A 24440-nucleotide genomic window follows, 5' to 3' on the forward strand; every position below is an offset into this window, starting at 1 on the left:
GTGATTATTAAGTGAATCTGACTTTGCTTCTGACAAGCAACGTCAATGGGAAAGCCAGATTCACTTAATAATCATGTTACAAACTTAACAGTTGCAAAGATTCACTTAGCAATTGTGGCAAGGAAAGTCACAAAATGGGGGCAAAACTCACTTAACAAATGACTCCCTTAGCAACAGAGATTATGGGCTCAGTTGTAATCATAAACTCGGGACTCCCTGTCGTTTTGGTTTGCAGGGAAGGAAAGGCAGAAGCAGAGGGAGCTTAAAGCAGCGACTGTCACACAGGCTGAAGACCAACTTCCACAAGCAGCCCTCAGGGCTTCCCTGAACAGAGCAGAGGAAGCAACAGAAAATTATGGATTAAAAGGGCAGATGGGTCTCCAAGAAAAAGATGGAATAAGAGGATTAGCTCTGCAAGCAGTAAAATCAAAGCTTGGGGAGAATGAATCTAAGAAGATGGATAAAGAGGCACCCAAAACATTTGAGAAGGCTGTAATTTTGCGAAGGAAAGGAAAACAAAACACAGACCACTGAGAAGAAATAATGTCACTGAATAATAAGGTTCAGACCTGCAGAATTGCTTTCAGCCACTCAAAGTAACAATATTTTTTAAAATTTTGTTTAACATGATACAAAATGATCACATTTATCCTGTGCAGTTTATTAGAGCCCTGGTGGCGCAGTGGTTAGAATGCAGTATTGCAGGCTAACTTTGCTGACTGCCAGGAGTTCGAACCAGAGGTTAACTCAGCCTTCCATCCTTCTGAGATCGATAAAATGAGGACCCAGATTGATGGAGGCAAGGATGCTGACTCTGTAAACTGGACAGACCAGTAAAACACAATGAAGCAGTATATAAATCTAAGTGTTATTGCTATATTCTACGGGTGACCTATGAGAGATCCTCAAAGTTGTGGCCACTGCATTGTCCCTGGGTCACAGGATCATGATTCATGATCTTGGCAACCAGCTCACAATTACAACATCCCATGGTCACATGACTGCTATTTGTGACCATCATTGGTGGCTTTGATAAGCAGAATCAGTGAGGAAGTAGGCAGGAACTTATAAATGACAATCGCCTGACTGTAGGACACCTAACAATGGCAACTGGGACTGCCCCAATTGCCATAATTGCCACGTGACATTATGCTCTATGACTCCAACACTCAGTGAGGGAAATGTGAGTCCCAAACAACCAGAGTTAAGCAAAGACTACATGTACTGTCAAAACTGAGATTCACAACTCTTCCCCTCATGGGATTTGGGCTTCAAGATGACATGGAAGAAACATGACTTTGTTTTGTGAAGAAGCTAATCTGGGATTTGGCAGTTCAAATGCAAGAAAAGCAGCCAGAAAATAACAACCACGAGGCTGGATCAGACCAAAGACCATCTAGTTGAAGGGTCTCTTATTCAGTGGCATCGGCTATTCTCCAGAAAGCCAAGAACCTGAAACCCAAGAATTCCCCACTTGGATACCCTAGTAATACCTCACACAAAAAAGTTCTCCTTGTTCTTTCTTTGCCCAATGAATACATACCTGTATCTTTCCTTCTCCCTGTCCTAGTTTTTCTATAGAAAAAAATCCAAAACATGACCTTTCTCCTTAGAGAGCTATATATATCAGAATAGGGAATGAAGCATTCAATCAAAACTGTGCCATATATTTCTATTAATATTAGAAACTAAAACTAGCAGTTTCGCTTGCATTTTTATTCTAATGGTGTTCAACACAAAATTTCTAGCAGCCACACAAACATACATTTATGCTATGGCAGTATTCTTTGTTCTAGCATACAAAATTTCTCATCCACTATTTTGCTGCCATTAAATCTGTTCAGAAACCCTATTTTATAGCTCTTCATAGCCCACTTAGTTTTCACAACTCATATTTTGATTTTTCTATGAACCTATTCACCTCTCAGCTTCCTCTTTAGAGGCCACAACATACAATACCAACTCCTTCACAACCCCAGTGTTTAATGCCTTCCATCCATAGCAAGAACTATTTGTACACCTGCCTCTATTCTTCCAACAGTGAGTTTACACAAAGGTTTTTGGGGGAGGGATGTTGCTCAAGTCCAAATAAACAATATCATTTATCTAGATATCACTGATGTTATTTTAAAAAATTCCAAAAGGTTAAAAATATACCTGCTATTTTTTATTCAGCAAAATGGTTTCCATATGCTTAAATCCCAAGCTTTCTTAATATATTTTAACAAGTTACTTGGAAAATCAATTTATGGTATCAAATGGATAGTTTCTGGTGTTACATTAATCAGAAAAGTTTTGGACTGAAAGCAGATGTAATGACCAGGTGTTTATTTTTTAAAGCACATAACCTGTATTGACTTTGTATTTGCACAAAGAAATAATTGTCAAGTAAAAAACTTATCACCATTTGGTTTCTATAGTCATGTGAAAAAGTAAGTACATCCCATGTAAAGTTCTTTTTGTTTGTTATATTACATGCCGCTCATCTCACGAAACATATCCAGGCAGTGTATGTGGAAACATAAATATTTTATCTTTGTCCAAACAATATATACTGTAAAGATAATATAATTGAACAAAAACGACTTTGCACTCATTTATTCAACAAAAACAGATATGCCTTTCCTTCTGTGGAAAAAGTAGGCATACGATTGGCTTTCCTGCTTGTTATTGCCCTCTCAAATAGACATTTTTTATAATGGTCTAATAGTGACATCAACTGGGAGGGTTTCCCCCCCTCCTCCATGCAGAATTCTTTCCTCTACAGGATGTTTATGGGGTTTCTTGCAGCACAGCCCATTTCAAATCACTCTGCAGCATCTCAATGGGGTTTAGAGCTGGGCTTTGAGTTGGCTATCCCAGAATCCTCTTTTTTTCCAGCCATTCTTGGTTGAAGGATGCTGTCACTTTATCCTCAGGCCTCTCTGGATGGAGAATTCATACTGGATTTCTATGATGATGAGCAGATGTGCAGCAAAGCAATCCCACACCATAACATTCTACCACCATGCTTTGCAGCTGGCAAGAGGTTCTTCTGATGGAAGGCTATGTTTGGGTTTTGCCTGCAATGACTTCTGGCGCTATGACAAAATAACTACCTTTATCTCTTCTGTCCAGAGCACATTGCTCCAAACATCCTGATCCTTGTGTAGGTGTTTATCAGCAAACTTTATTCTTGGCCTTGGATGTTCTTTCTGGACAGCGAAGGTTTCCTCCTGGCACACTTCCCATGTAGATCTCATTTGTGCAGCTTCTTTCTAATGGTAGTTTGATGGACTCTGACATTAATGGTGGTGAGAGCTATCTGTAAGTCATGTGATAAAATTCTGGGATTCTTGGAGAATTCTTTCACTATCTTTCATTCTGTTCTCAGGATGAACTTATTCAGATGGCTTGGCTGGGCAAGTTGGCAGTTTTTTGAAATCTTCTTCACTTGTAGTAGATCTTCAGAACAGTAAAATGACTGATTGGCAATGATTTGGAATCTTTCAAAATCCCTAACCCTTCCCAGATTCAAAGACTTCTATAATACTCTTTCTGAAGATCTCAGAGAACTCTTTTCAGCTAGGCATGATGATATCATGTACTTCATTCACAAATCAAATTAAATGTTCAAGGTTTCAGTAAGACAGGTTTCTCCCAGATCACCTGCAATAATTTTCTAAACTCGGTATATAAGTGGTATATAAATCTAAGTGCTATTGCTATTGCTAAACATTTTCATCTAATCTGGTGCACCTGATACTAATTTTAGGTATCTGTGTTAATTTTTCTACATAAAAAATTGGTATTTGTTTCTTTAATTATGCAATGTACTGAAAAAAAGAAGTGATACATGATAGATCACTTCTTATATATCTATCAGTGCTGTTGAAATAGCAACAGCACTTAGACCAGCGGTTCTCAACCTGTGGGTCGCGACCTCATTGGGGGTCGAATGACAATTTGCCAGAGGTCACCTAAGACCATCGGAAATATGGGAAGTATACTTGTGAATCGAAGAATCGCGCTCCAATAGTTAACTCCACAAGCCAGCTGCAGGCTCTTCAAATCGGTAGCCGAATTCAGCTTCAGGCGCGATGAATTAAAAAAGAGAGAAATCTTTACTCTGATGTCTCCCTCTCAAGCCAGCTGCAATCACTCCCAATCGCTAGCCTAATTTGGCTTCAGGTTGATAAACTTAATAGGGGAGGAGTCTCCGCTTTAATGCCTCCGTCCTCAAGGCAATCGCAAGCAGTTCAGATTGCTAGCCAATACGGCTTCAGGCGCGATAAATTCAAAATGAAAATAATTTTACGGTTGGGGTCGCCACATCATGGGGAATTGTATTAAAGGGGTCGCAGCACTATAAAGGTTGAGAACCACTGACTTAGACATATATACTGCTTCACAGTGCTTTTACAGCCCTCTCTAAGCAGTTTACAGAGTCAGCCTATTGCCCCAAACCATTTGGGTCCTCATTTTACCCACTTCAGAAGGAGGGAAGGCTGAGTCAACCTTGAGCCTGGTGAGATTCAAACTGCCAAATTGCAGGCAGCTGGCAGACAGCAGAAGTAACCTACAGTACTACACTCTAACCACTGCACTACCATGGCTCATTTGAAATGAAGATCAAATATCTGTCCTGAATGTTGAAATATATTGAAAAGACAAAAAATTTAGCAGGGTGTACTTTTTCATGATTGTAATTTTTTTTTGCAATCCTATTTATTTTTTAGTATAAAGGTATGATCATCTCCTTGATCTTTTTACCCTGAACTTTAAAATGTTGCAATTTTCTATGTTTTTGACATTTTCAAGCTTCAGATTTTCTTGACAGTTCTTGACAATTTGTGAAATGTTCTTTTTAACCTCTTTGTGAGGTTCTCTGAGTCTGCACATCAGCAGTACAGAACTGCTACTTGGTTTTTCTACAGCTTTCACGGTAGATAAATATATTTTTCATAATTTCATAATTTGAAATAGTCAAGCTATTCTGCTGTATATGTTATGCTGCTTATAGTCAATGTTTCTAAGGAAAGACCACTGTCCAATGAGATTCTGGGTGCTATGCAGCAGCTTCCTTCTGGCTGTCCAAGAGGGTCCCTTCCAACTCTGTTATATGCCAAGCCTTTTTGCAGAAATATTTTGTTAAAACTTGAATAAGTTGCCATGTCAGTGCCAGGGAAGCCACTTTTACAGCCCCCTTCCTCCAGGCTTCCTTTGGTTTCTGTCCTTACATCAACACTGGTTCCATAGATAGCCTCAATGACAGACTGTAGAATTTAAAAAGCTCATATCAATAACAAAACTAATTTTATTAATATGCTGCTCGCTACATTATTAAACAAGGAATTAGCTAAGCAACTAAGAGAATGCATACTGGTCAATTAATGCTTGAAAAACAGTAAATTTATTTGTGCACAAAGCATGTTCAAATTAGTGTTAAGTTTCTTTCAGCTGTTTTAAATACACTGGGTATAGAAAGTCTACACACCTGTTAAATGCTCAGAAGGTTTTTGGGATGTAAAAAAAGTCAAGATAAATCACTTCAGAATTCTTTCCACCTTTATTATAACATATCAGCTGCTGTACAATTCTTATTTATTTATTTATTTATTTAATCATATTTATATACCGCCCTATCTCCCGAAGGACTCAGGGCGGTTTACAGGCACTTAAAAAACACATAAATACAATATAAAAACAATTAAAAAACTTATTCTAAAAGCCCAATAATTAAAAATATAGGAATAAAACCCAATTTAAAATTCAAGTAAAAAACAAACTGAAATCTTTGGGGGGGGGATAATAATAAAAAACTTACAATAACATGACAGCATAAGTGTTCACAGCTTGGTGTGGCTGTGTTCAAAATTAACCAATCACATTCAAAATGATGGAAACAGTCGTCAGCACTCGCCTGCCATCAATTAAAGTAACACTGTTCAAGTCCATATAAAGTTCAGCTGTTCTAGGATTCTTCTGACTTTCACTCAGATGCCTCTTATAACAAAAACCTGTGGTCTGCAAAGAGCTTACAAAACATCAAAGGGATCTCATTGCTGAAAGGTATCAGTCAGGAGAAGGATACGAAAAATTTTTTTAAGGCATTGGATATACTATGGAACATAGTAAAGGCAATCATCAACAAATGGAGAAAATATGGCACAATGACATTACCAAGAACTAGATGTTCCTAGATGTCCCTCCAAAATTGATACAAATGCAAGAAGAAAACTGATCTAAGAGGCTGCCAAGAAACATGAAAAAATTTCTGGCAAGTACTGGTTGTGTCCTATATGTAACAACTACCTCCCATATTCTTCATCTGTCTGGGCTATGGGATAGGATGGCAAGATGGAAGCCTTTTCTTACAAAGAAAAAATATCCAAGCCTGCCTACATTTTGCAAAAACCTATATCAAGTCTGACAAAATCATGTGGAAAAATGTGTTGTGGTCTGATGAGGCCAAGGTTGAACTTGTGGGCTATATTTTCAAAAAGTATGGTTGGCGCAAAACAGACGTTGTCTTACCTGGACATCCATTTTTGGGGCGCTGTGAGGATAATCCATGCATGGGTCATCTCTCATCTATTTGCCAGTCAAACCTCCTTGCTGCAGTGTCCAAAACAGCTGGCAATGGCGATGTGAGGCCTCACACGCTCTTCCAGCACAGGATCAGGCCGACAGGAAACCAGGAATTAAGGCGCAAAAGTCAAAAACGACCCCCAAGCGCCACTTTGCAAAAGGAGCACACCTTAGACACTTGTTTGAAGTTGTGGATCTGAGAGGCAATAAAAGGCAGGCGCGAGACAGTCTGGTCTCTCAAAGTGCCACCGCAGCCCGACTTCAAATCAAAACGTCAGGCATGAGCCGAAAACTGTTCCTCCGCGCCACCACGGCCTGCTGATAAAGAAAAAAAATGGCTCGAAGGCTATTTTTAGCCCTCCCAGCACCGCGAAGCCAAAAGCCTGGTCTTCAGAATTGCTGTGGCTCCCCGGGCAGGGACTCTGGAGCCACCTCGAAGTTGGAGCTACAATGGTGGTTAAACACTTTGAAAAAAATCTACACTCAAGTGTTGTGACCCAGGTTCCCGGACTCAGACTCCTGGAGGAGGAGGATTCAGAGTGAGGAGGAGGAGCTGGCAAGGCCTGCTTCCCCTGGGCCCTCTCCCTCCCTGGCACTGACCCAGGAGGAGGAGGAAGGGCTGGCAAGGCCTGATTCTCCCAGGCCTTCTTCTGATTTGGCAATGCCCCAAGAACAATCTTGGCTCGATGCGAGACTGCGCAGACGTGACCGGCGCACGTAGCAGAGGAAGCTTTGGGACAGGCTCAGGGAATGATGAGTCACGGAGCGACACCCACAGCGGATAAAAGCAAGAGGCGGAGCAAGTGAAAAGCAAGTGAATTTGCGCGGGCAAACTGTTTCATGGATGGAAGAATCTGTTTGTGAGTGACTCTTGCTTTATCTATAATTTTCTAGTTATCTCCAGAGATTTTGGCAGGCGCGTGGGGAGACGTGGCCAGAACATCTATGTGCCAGAAGGAATCCAGCCAAGTGTAAATAAACTTGAAGAAGGCCTTTGACTGACTTTTTGTGGGAGTGTTGGGAAGGGAAAACAGAACACTCAGTCTCTGGCAAATAGATGAGAGATGACCCATGCATGGATTATCCAAGCAGTGCACTGGAAAAACACTGTGCATCACAAAAGTATACCATATCCACAATGAAGCATGGTGATGGCCACATATTATGCTTTGGGGCTGCTGTATCCTTAAGATTTATATTGACTGTTTCCCTATGACTATCATTAAGTGTTGTACCTTATGATTCTTGACGAATGTATCTTTTATGTACACCGAGACCATATGCACCAAGACAAATTCCTTGTGTGTCCAATCACACTTGGCCAATAAAGAATTCTATCTATCTATCTTTTCTTCAGCTTGGCTGAAGTCAAGATGAAAGGAAATATGAACAGTTCCAGATATCGGTCAATTTTGGCACAAAACCTTCAGGCCTCTGCTAAAATACTGAAGATGAAGTTCACCTTTCAACACAACAATGATCCAAGGTATGCCTCAAATCCACAAAAGAATGGCTTCATCAGAAGATGATCAAAGTTTTGGAAAGGCCCAGCCAGAGTCTGAACCCGAATCCAGTTGAAAATCTGTGGGGTGACCTGAAAAGGGCTGTGAAGAGGAGAGGCAATCTGACAGGCCTGGAGCACATTTGCCAGGAAGAGTGGGCAAAGGTTCCCAAGGCAAGGTGTGCCATGCTCAGAGGCTCCAACCCCAAGACTGAATGATGTCATAAAATTAAAAGGCCCTTCAATGAAGTATTAGTTTAAGAGTGTGCATCTTTATGCAACCATGTTATTGTAAGTTTTTTACGGTTATTTTCCTCCCAAAAGATTTCAGTTTATTTTTCAATTGTATCATATAGCTTCTTTGTCATATTAAAAGCGGAAAGAATTCTGAAGTGATTTTGGTCTGTTTTTATATATATATATATATATATATATCTCAAAAACTTTTACCACGAGTGTGCAACTTTCTTTATCTACTATAGGTATAAATGTTTTTTTTTACTATTTACCCCATTTCATTAAAAAGGAGCTAATATATTTTTATGCATAATATTTAAAGAACATTTATAAGTATGCCTTGTTGAATTTTGTGTAAATAGTTCAATTATTTTTTGTTATTGTTAAAACAGTAAATATCTAAAAATGGTAAAATTAAAACTGCATATATTTTATTTTTTTTTAACTGAAGTACAACTAATCTACAGTGCTATGAGGAACTGCAAAATATTTTTCAGAAAATTCATTACAGTGTCTAATCTTAAACTGTTTTCCTATTCAGCTATTTCATGCAGACTAACATCAGTGGATGAGTTTCCTATTTGATTTATTTTCTTTAACATGACTCTGTGTCCTCTATGATGCATAGAATATACAATATAGGATTCTTTCATCTGGAATAATAGGTAAGTTATTCCCCAGCAGTTGTTAGAGAAAAAAATCTTCTGATATAGCAATATTCATCTGAATTAGTAATCACTTATGCCATTAGGCAAATAAATAGAAGGAAGCAATCATGTAAAAGATCTTCTCTAGCAGCTTTAATCCATGGGTTTCATAGATATGTATGGTATAAGGGAACAAAACAAAACAAGAACCTGAGGGGATATATTATAAAGGAAAGTTTGTTAAATATATGGAATTTTTATTTATATCTCATCTTCATTATTTTTACAAATAACTCAAGACAACAAACATATCCAAAACACCTTCCTCTTACCCGTTTCCCTGAAAATAAGACTCAACTGGAAAATAAGCTCTAGCATGATTTTTCAGGATGCTTGTAATATAAACCCTCCCTCAAAAATAAGCCAGTTAAGATAGTCAGCCAGACAGACACATTTAGGACTGCATTTCCCCGGAAATAAGACATACCTGGAAAATAAGCCCTAATGAGTCTTTTGGGAGCAAAAATTAATATAAGACCTGGTCTTATTTTCAGGGAAACACAAATACTTTCTTGACAACCACCACCCTGTGAGGGGGATTGGACTGAGTGAGTGATTGGCCCACGGTCACCCAACTGGCTTTCATGGTTAAGGCAGGTCTCCTAATTTCTAGCCTGGTGCCTTAACCACTTGACCAATTGGCTCTCTTAAACCCCTTAAAAGCAAGTCCCACATTTCACCACTAGCTTCACTGTGAGATACTTCTTATTCAAAGACAAGAACAGTAAGAAAGGTCTGATTCTTATTCTTCTTCCTAGCAAAACAGCAGGATTCCCTTGAGAAAAGTCTGGTTATATATGCCATTAATATGACACATCTGTATTAAAGAAACAAGACAAAAAACAAAACAAGAATTGCTTAATGAAGGAAGAAATCTACCATGACTACAGGTAGCCTTCAATGATTTGTTTAATGACCATTACAAAGACACTTTAAAAAGTGCCATTAATTGCCTTGCTTAGCAACATAAATTTTAGCAACATAAATTTTGGACTCAATTATGGTCTTAAATTGAGGACAACCTATAATTGTAAATTGTAAAAATAAAAAGCAATTTTAAAGTAGGAACCTGTTATGTCTGAGCCCCCCGAGCCGGGCCTCCTGCCAGAAAGTGACTTGGAGCCGGGCCTCCTGCCAGAAAGTGACTTGAAAAGTGAGGGGGAAGGGCCGTCAGGACTTACCTCGGGAGCACCGGCTTCCCTGGCTCAGCTCCAGAAGCCAGAGACAGGCCAGGTGGAAGAGATAACGAGGCCTCCATCCCCTGACTTTTTCTCCCCCCCAGGCCACGCCTCCAGACCCAGCTGATGGCAATCAGGCCTGGCTGGACCCTAGGTTCTGTAGGCAGGAGAGGTGGGAACAACAGAAGCAGGGGTGGGGCAGGCCTAGGAAGTGCTGAGTCACGGAGCCACACCCCACAGGATATAAAGGCAGCAAGTGCCGCTGTGCCTCTTCGTAGTAGGCAAATTAGCTGCTTAACTAAGAGCTGAAGTACTGTTTGACTCATCGGCGTCGAGGGAGATAACAGAGACACTTGGCATATGCTCGCTATTTTGCTGCCAGAGCTGATAGTGCCGGCTAATTAAGCCATTGCTCGGACAGAGGCGAAGGGGGACAGAACAGAACCTTAGAAAGATGGCAGAATTCAGAAACATTCAGAAAATTGTGGGAATAAAATTTGAATCAAAATCATAAGTACATGATCCCAGAGGATATCAATGAAAGGCACCATAATTTATCAGGATATATGCTCTCAACAACAAGAATCAATGTGACAGAAAAAAAGGAAACTTGTCATCTCTACTGAATTGGGAGACTTTTTTCTAAACTAAAGAAGTGTATGCAAAAGCTTTTCTGATTAAGTTGCTCTTTTATCAGCTTTTACAGGTTGACAGACTGAAGACCGCATGGCTTTCAATGAGCCTGCAGTACTGCACTCTAACCACTATGCCACCATCACCTAACACTATGTTTTTGTAGCTACATTACACTGCTAGCTCATGTTCTGTTTGAAATCTACTACACCCATTTTTGTTTAGTGACCAAGTTCCATTCCAACAATCAGGTTGTTAGGGTTAGGTTTTTTCATTGCCATTGTAATTTTGAATGGTCACTAAACAAACCGTTGTAATTCAAAGACTACCTGTACAAAATAGTTGATGGTTAAAATCTTCAGAACATTAAGATTCGATGCATTTGGTCCTTGAGATTTAAACTCATTTTTCCTTACTGTGTTTCTATCAACCTCAAATTTCAATCCTGCTTCTCCATCTTGCTCCTTGAAGTTTCCTGATGGAACAAATTATTTTTCTTTTTAAACTGAAAATCAGTATCTCTAGCATAAAAACCAATTCCCATATCTCCATTTGCCACCAAGCTGTCTGACTTATTTTGCATTCTAGCCATCTCTGTCACTTTATTTAAATTTCCAGAATTAATGGCTTGAAATGGAAAATTAACATGCACCCCTATAACATTTTGGAATAGTCTAATAATGTGAATTCCCTCCTTCACTGCATTGACAACTTTCATACGGCTTGTGATGTTCAGCTTCTTCTGACTTCGACTTCTTCTTCTTCTTCTTCTTCTTCTTCTTCTTCTTCTTCTTCTTCTTCTTCTTCTTCTTCTTCTTCTTCTTCTTCTTCTTCTTCCTCTTCCTCTTCCTCTTCTTCTTCTTCTTCTTCTTCTTCTTCTTCTTCTGCCACCTTCTTCTAGAATAGCCTTTTTTCATGATTAGAACTATAATGGTCTTAAACTTGACATATCAGGTTTGGTTATTAAAAAGATACAGCCAAAGTTAAATTAGTATGAATCTAATATATTTAAATACTCATTTTTATATTTACTATTAATGTAAACATCCCTCAAATTAAATTCTCAGTTATCTGACATTCTTTCCCACAGTGCTTTATCTCAAATTATGCTCTCTCAAATTGTTTTTTTATCAGCCTCTTTGCAGTTTCTCTTCTTCATGCAATCAGCTACTTCGTTTTCTTTTCACTCTCTTGTCTACATATGCCTGATCATAAATACTATCCTAAAAAGCTCAACTAACAATTTTTACACAAAAAAATTAAAATAACTTCATGCCTCCAAAAGCAGCCATCAGGGACTCTTTATAAGGAACATCTTTAACTTAACAAAAACATTCTGAAAAATATGCAACTTTTATTAAAGAGTAGATTTATTAAAAATTCCACCAATAATCTTATAAATATCATTGAAAGGTACTTTTAATTAAACATGAAACCCTTCAGACAGTATGTACACACTGTTTATATTTACATGTGCATAAAATCTGCATTTTAATTTTATGGCCTGTTACTGGCCTATTTTTCCCAGTAGTAATGCAAAGCTGTTTATTTGACATTTGCACTGGTAGCATGGGGGAAGAAAAACTTTTAAAATGACTGATACTTGGCTAATTGCATCTAAATGCCACTGTTCACTTAAATTGATTTTATTGTGTAACACATTTCAGAATTTGAACCGTGAAACTGTACTATAAATTCCAGTAACTAAATTTAAGGTAGAGTTCCCCAGTGGAAAATGTTCAAGATTTTTTAAAAAAATCAGGAAACCTAAAATAGAGGAGTGGAGAGTTGTTTCTTTAAAGAATAAACATCCTGATGCCCATTGCATGTTCAGAAACTGAGTTGCCATAACAGCTGGAAATTATTTGATTTCTGTGCCAAATCTTTATAAAGTTTTATTTTTGTTCCCCCAATATAGCAGCTCATTAGTTCAAAGTTCAAATCATCTATTTATTTTAAAGTACTTTTATGCCTTTTCCATAAAAATGAATCTAAGTGATTTACTATTGCAATACACCAAAGACAACCATTCAAAAATACATATAAATATCTGCAATTAAAGATCATAAGGATCACCACCACACAACCATCAGTGATGCCAACTGATACCCATCCCAAATATATTATAAGGTATACCCACCAATTAAAACTGGTACTTTTCTTTTTCTCTATAAAAATCTTTATAAATTTGATATCACAAAACTTTGGATTTGTTTTCCAGCTATAAAATAATCATTAATGACAAAAACACAAAGTACCAGAGTTACTTACAGATACCATCTAAGAACTGCTTTAATACTTTAGCAAAGGCAACTTTTTAAAAAAACATGCCAAACAACACAGAATTCCCACACTTCTCAAAAACACAACTGAGCAACTAAAGCAGTTTCCTCAGTTTATAAAAACAATAGAAGATATAATTAGGTGTTTTCTTTTCCATCTAAAACATAGTACCAAACTTTACAAAATTTAAAAACAATCTGGAGACAGTGTAGTAACTGAAAGCTGATGTTTACTAAGACAACATGAGCCACAGTGGCGCAGTGGTTAAGAGTGCAGTATTACAGGCTACTTCTCCTGATTGCTGGCTGCCAGCAGCTTGGCAGATCGAATCTCACCAGGCTCCAGGTTGACTCAGCCTTCCATCCTTCTGAGGTGGGTAAAATGAGGACCCAGATTGTTGGGGGTAAGAGGCTGAGTCTGTAAACTGCTTAGAGAGGGCTGTAAAGTACTATGATGCGGTATATAAGTCTAAATGCTCTTGCTATTGCTATAGTAAAACAGAAATACTCCTATAGTGGGTTGAATCCAGATCACATTATTTGGAGAAATCCACAGAACCTAGCCATGAATCAAGTCTTGCTGATTTAAATGAGAATGCACTGCAACTTTGCCTGGACACATCCCAAAATAAATCTGATATTTGTGTACCAAATGGGGAAGCATGGAGAGTACTCTGAAAAAGTCGGTTATTTTATTTTACTGCTTGTATTGAACTGAAAGGGCCTCTGTGGCTCAGACTGGTAAAACAGTCTGTTATTAACAGCAGCTGCTTGCAATTACTGCAGGTTCAAGTCCCACCAGGCCCAAGGTTGACTCAGCCTTCCATCCTTTATAAGGTAGGTAAAATGAGGACCCCGATTGTTGGGGGCAATAAGTTGACTTTGTATATAATATACAAATGGATGAAGACTATTGCTTGACATAGTGTAAGCCGGCCTGAGTCTTTGGAGAAGGGCGGGATATAAATGCAAATAAATAAATAAATAATAAATTTATGTGAAAAGGATAAAAAGTTGTCATTTATACTGCTTGCAAAGCCTAAAGTGGGATATTGTGTACCTTAAAGGTAGCTGTTTCTATGGCTCATGGAAAGTCATAGGAGATGAAAAAATGTAGCTGTTCATTCCAACTTACTTCCTTTGGGAACTGCGTACAACTGCAATCACAGTAACATTTTGGGGTCAGAATCAGAAGGAACCAGAGTCCAATTGCCTGCTTAGTGCAGAAATACAAATTACAGCCTAACTAATGTGTACCCAAAAATTTCCTAATGGTGAGAGCAATCAATCAATGGAATGGCTTGCCTTCAGAAGTTGTGGGTGCTCCATTACTGGAGGCTTTCAGAAAGAGACTGGACAGCCACTTGTCTGGAATGGTGGGTCTCCTGCTTGAGCAAGGGATGCGACTACCAGACCTCCAAACTCCCTTCCAAGCCTATTATTCTGTATTCCATAAATTAAAACTCTTATTATTATTTGAAAGTCATACATAATTAATTGGATAGACAGACCTCCAAGGTCCCTTCCAATTCTGTTATTCTATGTTCTATCCAGGAAAGAGCAGCACTTTCTTCTCTCTCAATCTGCTCTTACAACAGGAAGTTTTTCTTACCCTCAACTAAAATCTTCCTTCCGGTAATTTAAATATATTACATTATATCTTGCCCCAAAGTACAGGGGACAGGTCTTTTCTTTCTTCATGTGACAACCCTTAAGATATAGGAAGTGGGCGATTATGATTACATTATGACTTTTTGTCACAAAGTTAAATATACCCAATTTCCACAAGCTCTTCTTATAAGAGTTCAATTCTCTGAGCATCCACACTGAGGGCATATGCTGTACTTTACTTGAGGTGGCATCTGACTGGTGCAGACTAGAAGAGAATGCAGCTATTGTTTTATATGGAAACTAATACCAAGATTTGATGCAATCTAAATTTGATTTTGCCCCTTGGAACATGCAACTATTTGTAGGCCCTGACTGAATAACTTTGGACCTTGTCCTACTTTCTCAATTCGGCCCCCCTCACAGGATTGTTGTGGGGAAATGTTTGCCTTAAGACAATGTTTGCCTTCCCCCTTCCAAAAAGGATTTCTCAGACCCCATCTGTAATTTTAGCATTCAAGAAGTGCTATCCATCTCTGAACTGTAATATTAATTCAAACTATACACAATATGCAAAGACATATAGGAAGTTTTAAAAAACTTTCAACCATGTAACAGATATTTTCGCTGCAGATTGGAACCAGGCTTGATTGTCAATTTAAAAACAACTCCAAATATAAACAAAAGTAGCTCATCTTGGATTTAAATGATCTCTGGAGGGCCAGGGATAGAGGTTGTTTTTCTGCCCTGGTCCTATTAGACCTCTCAGCGGCTTTCGATACCATCGACCATGGTATCCTGCTGCGCCGGTTGGGGGGATTGGGAGTGGGAGGCACCGTTTATCGGTGGTTCTCCTCCTATCTCTCCGATCGGTCGCAGACGGTGTTGACAGGGGGGCAGAGGTCGGCTCCGAGGCGCCTCACTTGTGGGGTGCCGCAGGGGTCGATCCTCTCGCCCCTTCTGTTCAACATCTATATGAAGCCGCTGGGTGAGATCATCAGTGGCTTCGGTGTGAGGTACCAGCTGTACGCTGATGACACCCAGCTGTACTTTTCCACACCGGGCCACCCCAACGAAGCTATCGAAGTGCTGTCCCGGTGTTTGGAGGCCGTACGGGTCTGGATGGGGAGAAACAGGCTCAAGCTCAATCCTCCAAGACAGAGTGGCTGTGGATGCCGGCATCCCGCACAGTCAGCTGAGTCCACGGCTGACTGTCGGGGCGAGTCACTGGCCCCGATGGAGAGGGTGCGCAACTTGGGCGCCTCCTGGATGAACGGCTGTCTTTGAAGATCATTTGACGGCCATCTCCAGGAGAGCTTTTACCAGGTTCGCCTGGTGCGCCAGTTGCGCCTCTTTCTAGACCGGGATGCCCTATGCACGGTCACTCACGCCTCGTGACGCCTCGCCTGGATTATTGCAATGCTCTCTACATGGGGCTCCCTTGAAGGGCATCCGAGACTGCAGTTAGTTCAGAATGCGGCTGCGCTGGTTATAGAGGGAGCCCTCGTGGCTCTGTGATGACACCTATCCTGCGCAGACTGCACTGGCTACCTGTGGCCTTCCGGTGCGCTTCAAGGTTTTGGTAACCACCTTTAAAGCGCCCATGGCATAGGGCCGGGTTACTTACGGGACCGTCTACTGCTACCGAATACCTCTCACCGGCCCGTGCGCCTCACAGAGAGGGACTCCTCAGGTGCCGTCAGCTAGGCAGTGTCGCCTGGCGACGCCCAGGAAGGGCCTTCTGTGGGGCTCCCACCCTCTGGAACGAACTCCCCCCAGGACTCCGTCAACTTCCAGACCTCCGAACCTTCCGTCGCGAGCTTAAAACACACCTATTTATCTGCGCGGGACTGGACTAGTTTTTAAATTTTATAGGGGTTTTAATTGGTTTTAATATTTATACTATTTTAATAATTTGGCTTTTTGAATAAGTTTCTTAATGGTTTTCTTAATTTGTATATATATGTTTTTATTTGCCTGTGAACCGCCCTGAGTCCTTCGGGAGATAGGGCAGTATACAAATACGAATAATAAATAAATAAATAAATAAATAAATAAATAAATAAATAAATAAATAAATAAATAAATAATAAATTACCTTCCCAAGTTAAAAAGGGAAGGGAGTTTTTTCCATCTGCTCATCCTGTTAAGCCTGACCAGTTTTCTCCCTCCAGCAGAAAAGTCAAAACTGAAAACAGCGTGCAATTTCACAGGAATGCATACAGTAATATAAGGACTCCTGGCTTCCACCTTGTTCTTGGATGCTCCAATAATAAACCTTGGAAAGAGTTTCCTTTAAAAGCAGATATTTACTTAGAAAACTCTACACAACTTGGATCTAGAATATCTGAATAACCTTCCCACACAATATCATCATTATTTTTATCCTACCTTTTTTAGATGTATGTTTTGGTCATCTCAAGGTTGTGAGAAAACCTAATACATCTGCCTATTTTCCCCACAACAATCCTGTGAGGGGGGCCGAATTGAGAAAGTAGGACAAGGTCCAAAGTTATTCAGTCAGTTTTCATGCCTAAAGAAGATCTAACTCTCCCAGTCTTCTTGTTTCTAGACCAGTATTTTAAATACTACACCAAAGTAGCTCATTTTAAAAAACATTTTAGATCCTTTATTGTTTGTATAAATTTGCCTTCAGAAATCATGGATGCTCCATCACTGGAGGTTTTTAAGAACAGACTAGACGGTCATTTAGAAAAGGAGGTCAAATTATTCTCCAAAGCACCGGAGGGCAGGACAGGAAACAATGGTTGGAAACTAACCAAAGAGAGAAGCAACCTGGAATTAAGAAGAAACTTCCCAACAGATGGGAGGCAATGGAACAGCTTGCCTCCAGAAATTGTGGGCGCTCCATCACTGGAGGTTTTTAAGAAGAGTCTAGATCAGGGGTCTGCAAACTTGTCTCTTTTAAGACTTGTGGACTTCAACTCCCAGAGTTCCTCAGCCAGCAAAGGTGGCTGAGGAACTCTGGGAGTTGAAGTCCACAAGTCTTAAAAAGCCAAGTTTGCAGACCCCTGGTGTAGACAGTCACTTATCTGAAATAGTATAGATTCTCCTGCTTAAGTAGGGGCTGGATTAAAAGACCTTCTAAATGTAAATGTGATATAAACATAAGCATGTGCATATAAAAGATTTGTAATAAAATATTTTATAATCTTTGTAAGATAACTAACTTATTTTCCTACCTCAAAACAGTCAAGTCTGATAGGAACAGAGAATCAGGCTATTTGAAGCTATTTGACCACAGAAGGATCACCACCTGACTTTCTCCTTCATTTACATCGTCCAAATCCATTTAGAAAGTGAGAGGAAATTATAAATTTACTTTAGCATCACTCACCACTTTCACAATATTGGATACAATTGCTTTACTTGGAGACAGCAAAAAGAGGGGAACTACAGGCAGTCTTTAAGTTACAACCATTTGTTTAGTGACCGAAGTTACAACAGCACTGAAAAAAGTGATGTAATCGTTTTTCACACTTACAACCATTGCAACATCCCCATCAAAATCCAGACGCTTGGTACTGGCATGTATTATGACACTATGTATGATGGCATGTATTATGACCCACAGAATTGCCAAAAGTCTGATGCAATTGAATGTGTAACATCTTCATTATCATCATCATCATCAGTGTTCTAGGATCATGTGGTCATCTTTTGAGACCTTCTGACAAGCAAAAACTATTGGGAAGCCAGATTCACTTAACAACCACGTTATTAACTTAATAGTTTGAGTAATTCACTTAATTATAGCAAAAAAGGTCATAAAATGAGGCAAAATTCATTTAGCAACTGTCTTCTTCACAATGGAAATTTTGGCCTCAATGGTTTTTGTAAGTCAAACATTAAAAATATTTGTCTTCTGTTCTACCTTTGCTAGATATTTTTTAATTTGTATTCCTTTATTATTTGTACAAATAATTCAAGACAATGGACATATCTCACACAAAGAGGAGGCTATTTTCCCTACAACATCCCTGTGAAGTATGTCAAATTCTAAGTTTTAGTCTTCTCAATTGTTTTTGTTTGCTTGTATTCCTCATTTTAGTTTTAAATGTGTACAATGTTTTAATATTTAATATTCTGTAAATTGCCTTGAGTTTGTGTTAAGTGTTCCAAAACAATTGCATATTTTAAAATTTATGTTAATACCGAAGGAAACAATAAAAATCAACGTCAGACAGATGCTACAGAGAGAACAGAACACCTAAAGTTGGCAAATGAGCAGGGAAAAAGAAAGATAGAGGGATGGCAGGGAAAATTTCATGTCTTAAAGGTTTTGAGTCATTTTCTCATGGTTACAGAAGGAAAAAATGTATATCCCTGAGATATAAATTTGCTTTCTCCACAGGACTTTGAAGAGAGAGAAAAGGAGGAATGTTTGTCATCTAAAACAGTCAGGTTTTAAAACTATTCCCTAATGAGCCCATCATCTCAGCAAATCAGAGCCAAGATTAACGAAGCAGCTCAAAGAGTGAATGAAAACAGATAAATGTTTTTATGCTTTAGAACAGCTGGCTACAACAATGCTTGAGGTTTTTTTTAAAGACTCTTATTTCCAGACCAGCAAAATTCCACTCTTCTCTTCAAAGCACAAAAGCAAGGGGGAGGTGATAAACAGGATCCATTCAAAGAAAATAGCCATCACTTTGTATACACACTCCTGAAGGATCAAAGCACAGTTGAAGAGTCGAAACAAAAAAAAACAAAACATCTTTATAGATACCTAGAGGCCCTCTGGCACTGGTACATCAAAAATCACAAAAAGTCTCAGTAAGCACAATAGGTTTTCAACACGTTATAATTGTTAATTATTAGATACTTGTTATCCAGTCTCACAACTATCCTGTCTTCCCTTCCAGCCTCATCCCAATTTAAACCTACACCAAGCATCTAATGTTGTATGCTGCAGCTATTGCTCTTCAGAAAGCTTTTACATTACCTCTGACTGAATGTTGAAATGTACAAATTTGAGTTACCTTGTGGCTTATAAAGACTTTTTCAATTAAGCATTTACTTTGCACTTCAGGCATTTGCTGTATTTCATGGAAACTAGCTAGCTAGTAATAAATGAAAATATTAAGTGATGTGACTGAATATATCCTCCCCCACAAATCCTTTTATCATCACCAAACACATGAATAATTAAGTAAAGGAAATTAATATTATTACAAAACCCTTCAATGCGATCCCAACAGGAAATTGAAACACTAAGAATCTTACAACAGCATCCCAACGTTCTTTTCACAAAAGGGGTATATTATTGCTTTAAAAACAAAAAAAAACTTCTTGAGATGCTGCTAAGTGCCCAGAGATATATTTAAACTATTTTCTCTCTCACGGGTGTCCCCATCCCTCCTCCAGCTGTCATCCCTTGGGCCCTTCAGGAGCAAGAAAAAAAGGAGACGGTGAGATGCCCCACTTTTAGTGTCTTTCCTCTTGAGTGCGAGGAGGGGATCCACTTTCCTTCCGTCCCAACCTTGGCCACTTTAAGCCTGGCAGACTTCAACTCCCAGAATTCCCCAGCCAGAGCAGGGGTCTCCAACCTTGGCCACTTTAATCCTGGAGGACTTCAACTCCCAGAAAGCCCCAGCCAGACCAAGGGTCTCCAACCTTGGCCACTTTAATCCTGGAGGACTTCAACTCCCAGAAAGCCCCAGCCAGACCAAGGGTCTCCAACCTTGGCCACTTTAAGCCTGGCGGACTTCAACTCCCAGAATTCCCCAGCCAGAGCAGGGGTCTCCAACCTTGGCCACTTTAAACCTGGCGGACTTCAACTCCCAGAATGCCCCAGCCAGACCAAGGGTCTCCAACCTTGGCCACTTTAAGCCTGGAGGACTTCAACTCCCAGAAAGCTCCAGCCAGAGCAGGAGTCTCCAACCTTGGCCACTTTAAGCCTGGCGGACTTCAACTCCCAGAAAGCCCCAGCCAGAGCAGGGGTCTCCAACCTTGGCCACTTTAAGCCTGGCGGACTTCAAATCCCAGAAAGCCCCAGCCAGAGCAGGGGTCTCGAACCTTGGCCACTTTAAGCCTGGAGGACTTCAACTCCCAGAAAGCCCCAGCCAGACCAAGGATCTCCAACCTTGGCCACTTTAAGCCTGGCAGACTTCAACTCCCAGAAAGCCCCAGCCAGAGCAGGGGTCTCCAACCTTGGCCACTTTAAGCCTGGCGGACTTCAACTCCCAGAAAGCCCCAGCCAGAGCAGGGGTCTCCAACCTTGGCCACTTTAAGCCTGGCGGACTTCAAATCCCAGAAAGCCCCAGCCAGAGCAGGGTCTCAACCTTGGCCACTTTAAGCCTGGAGGACTTCAACTCCCAGAAGCCCCAGCCAGACCAGGGTCTCAACCTGGCCACTTTAAGCCTGGCAGACTTCAACTCCCAGAAAGCCCCAGCCAGCAAAGCTGGCTGGGGCATTCTGGGAGTTGAAGTCCTCCAGGCTTAAAGTGGCCAAGGTTGGAGACCCCCGTTCCAGACAGCTCGGACAAGCTTCAACTTTCGGGAACGGGAACGGGGGGAGAGGAGAGAGCCGGGAAATGCGCGCAAGTCGGGAGAGTGAGGGAAGCCGAGGAAGCCCCGCTTCTTCCGCGCTTACTTTTCTGGCAACTCCCGTGAACTGACAACGCCGCCCGCCCCCGGTTTTGATTGCGCCCCTCGCCGAGCGCGCCGCGTCCACACGACCCTCCTTGGCGTCCCCCGAAACACGCATCTTCCGAGGAAAACCTTTACCCCCCCCCCACTCCCTCCCTCCCTCCGGCCGCGTCTGGCCAAAAGGAAAAGGAAACCGCTGGACAACAAGGCGCCGCTGAGGTGAGGGGGGGAGTAAATCTGTCCCACCGCTTCTTCCACCAAACCGTCCCCCTGTCCCGAGAGAGAGAGAGAGACTTTCGCAGCTTTTCCCGGGGCAAAGCCGGCACTGCTCCCTGGGGCCGAGCGGGAAGAGGCGGCCGGCAGGCTGGCTCGGGCGAAAGGGCTTCCCCGCATCTGCGGCAGGAGTTGGGCCCCGAGAGCCGGGGCAGAAAAGAAGTCCCGAGCTGGCTCCGCTCTCCGGCGGGGGACGGTCCTGCCCGGAGGAGAGCAGTCCGGCCCTCCGCGGGGAAAGAAGCGGGAGTCCCGCAGCGGGACGAAGGTAGCCGGGGGCTCCGGGGGGGTCTTTTCTTCAGGCAGCCCGGGAGGGGGGGAGGGCGCCCTCCTCAGTCCTGCCTGCCCCTCTCCCTTCCTTCGCGTTCGTGCCGACCCCGCCGCCTCAAAGGGGCCCCCGCCGCTGCGCCCCCCGTGGGCCCCGCCGCAGCCCCCCGAAACGGCCCGGGGCGGGGGTGGAGAGTAGCCGCGGAGGGAGGCGGAGGGGGGGGGTCTCCCAACTGCGCCTTTACCTTTAGTTCCGCACTGTCCGCCATCTTGAATCGCGGGCGCAAGCGCAGTGAACCCCGCCGGAGACCGCCGCCCGCCCCTGCCCCGCGCCCGGCGTTTGAATCCGCGGCGCGCGCGGCAGCCATTTTGTCCGTCCCCTCAGGGCGGGACGCCGCTGCCCGGGAGGGGGAGCTTTCTCCTGGGCGGCGAAGCGGGTAACGGCCAGGCGGGACGAGGCGAAACCCACCATCGCTCACCTGCCCCTTTTCGGGGATGACGCTCTTTGGCGCCCCGGTTCTTACCGCGGGGGCATTCACTTGGGAGGATGGCAGGTTCCGTGACGTCACGGCAGCCCAGCCAATGGCCGCAGAGGGATGCTGTGAACTACCTGGAGACTCTGGGAAGCCACTGATGGGTTAAAGGGCTCGTCTGAATGACCGCAGGGGTACCTCAACGACCCCCCCCCCAACCCCAAGTATGACAAGGCTGCATCCGGTGGTGGGATTCAAATAATTTAACAACCGGTTCTCTGCCCTAATAATTTCTTCCAACAACCAGTTCACCAAACTGCTCAGAAAGTTAACAACCTGGTTCTCCCGGAGTGTTGCGAACTGGCTGAATCCCACCACTGGCTGCATCTGAATACAACCTCCTTCTGCCAGGCTTCCCGTCCTAGATGGAGAAAGAGTCAGGAGAACTGCAGGAAACTGGAGCAAGAAGTGAAGAGAAGGACCAGGGGAGACAGGATAGCATCTTCCAATATTTGAGGGGCTGCCACAGAGAGGAGGGTCTCAAGCTATTTTTCAAAGCACCTGAAGGCCAGACAAGGAACAATGGATGGAAACTGACCAAGGAGAGATTCAATCTGGAAATGAGGAGGAATTTTTTGACAGTGAGAACAATTAACCCGTGGAATAGCTTCAGAAGTTGTGGGAGCTTCATCACTGGAGGCTTTCAAGAAGAGACTGGACTGCCATCTGTCAGAAATGGTGTAGGGTCTCCTGCTTTGGGGGGAGGGTGTTGGACTCCCAGACTCTGGGAGTTGAAGTCCACAAGTCTTAAAGGGACCAAGGTTGGAGGCCCGGTTTTGATTGCGCCTCGCCGAGCGCGCCGCGTCCACACGACCCTCATTGGCGTCCCCCGAAACACGCATCTTCCGAGGAAAACCTTTACCCCCCCCCACTCCCTCCCTCCCTCCGGCCGCGTCTGGCCAAAAGGAAAAGGAAACCGCTGGACAACAAGGCGCCGCTGAGGTGAGGGGGGGAGTAAATCTGTCCCACCGCTTCTTCCACCAAGCCGTCCCCTGTCCCGAGAGAGAGAGAGAGAGACTTTCGCAGCTTTTCCCGGGGCAAAGCCGGCACTGCTCCCTGGGGCCGAGCGGGAAGAGGCGGCCGGCAGGCTGGCTCGGGCGAAAGGGCTTCCCCGCATCTGCGGCAGGAGTTGGGCCCCGAGAGCCGGGGCAGAAAAGAAGTCCCGAGCTGGCTCCGCTCTCCGGCGGGGGACGGTCCTGCCCGGAGGAGAGCAGTCGGCCCTCCGCGGGGAAAGAAGCGGGAGTCCCGCAGCGGGACGAAGGTAGCCGGGGGCTGCGGGGGGGTCTTTCCTCCAGGCAGCCCGGGAGGGGGGGAGGGCGCCCTCCTCAGTCCTGCCTGCCCCTCTCCCTTCCTTCGCGTTCGTGCCGACCCCGCCGCCTCAAAGGGGCCCCCGCCGCTGCGCCCCCCGTGGGCCCCGCCGCAGCCCCCCGAAACGGCCCGGGGCGGGGGTGGAGAGTAGCCGCGGAGGGGGGGGGTCTCCCAACTGCGCCTTTACCTTTAGTTCCGCACTGTCCGCCATCTTGAATCGCGGGGCGCAAGCGCAGTGAACCCCGCCGGGAGACCGCCGCCCCCGCCCCTGCCCCGCGCCCGGCGTTTGAATCCGCGGCGCGCGCGCGGCAGCCATTTTGTCCGTCCCCTCAGGGCGGGACGCCGCTGCCCGGGAGGGGGAGCTTTCTCCTGGGCGGCGAAGCGGGTAACGGCCAGGCGGGACGAGGCGAAACCCACCATCGCTCACCTGCCCCTTTTCGGGGATGACGCTCTTTGGCGCCCCGGTTCTTACCGCGGGGGCATTCACTTGAGAGGATGGCAGGTTCCGTGACGTCACGGCAGCCCAGCCAATGGCCGCAGAGGGATGCTGTGAACTACCTGGAGACTCTGGGAAGCCACTGATGGGTTAAAGGGCTCGTCTGAATGACCGCAGGGGTACCTCAACGACCCCCCCCCCAACCCCAAGTATGACAAGGCTGCATCCGGTGGTGGGATTCAAATAATTTAACAACCGGTTCTCTGCCCTAATAATTTCTTCCAACAACCAGTTCACCA

At 43.2% G+C, this 24440-nt stretch overlaps 1 protein-coding gene across 6 annotated transcripts in view; it reads right to left on the minus strand.

Moving 5' to 3' along the window:
- The window catches only part of PIAS1 (protein inhibitor of activated STAT 1), an 82672-nt gene extending 58636 nt beyond the window's left edge, over positions 1–24036 (minus strand). The window contains exon 1 of one of the 6 annotated variants that reach the window (XM_058156093.1): positions 23893–24036. In XM_058156093.1, the coding sequence (XP_058012076.1) occupies positions 23893–24021 (129 nt within the window). In that variant the 5' untranslated portion in view covers positions 24022–24036. Of the gene's footprint in view, positions 1–6516; positions 6862–22109; positions 22141–23892 lie in introns of those variants that run through there. The other 5 variants (XM_058156096.1, XM_058156094.1, XM_058156097.1 and 2 more) reach the window with 5 other exon arrangements.
- Positions 24037–24440: the final 404 nt, after the last annotated feature.

Source organism: Ahaetulla prasina, chromosome 13 (genome assembly GCF_028640845.1).
Source record: "Ahaetulla prasina isolate Xishuangbanna chromosome 13, ASM2864084v1, whole genome shotgun sequence".
Lineage (NCBI taxonomy): Eukaryota > Metazoa > Chordata > Lepidosauria > Squamata > Colubridae > Ahaetulla > Ahaetulla prasina.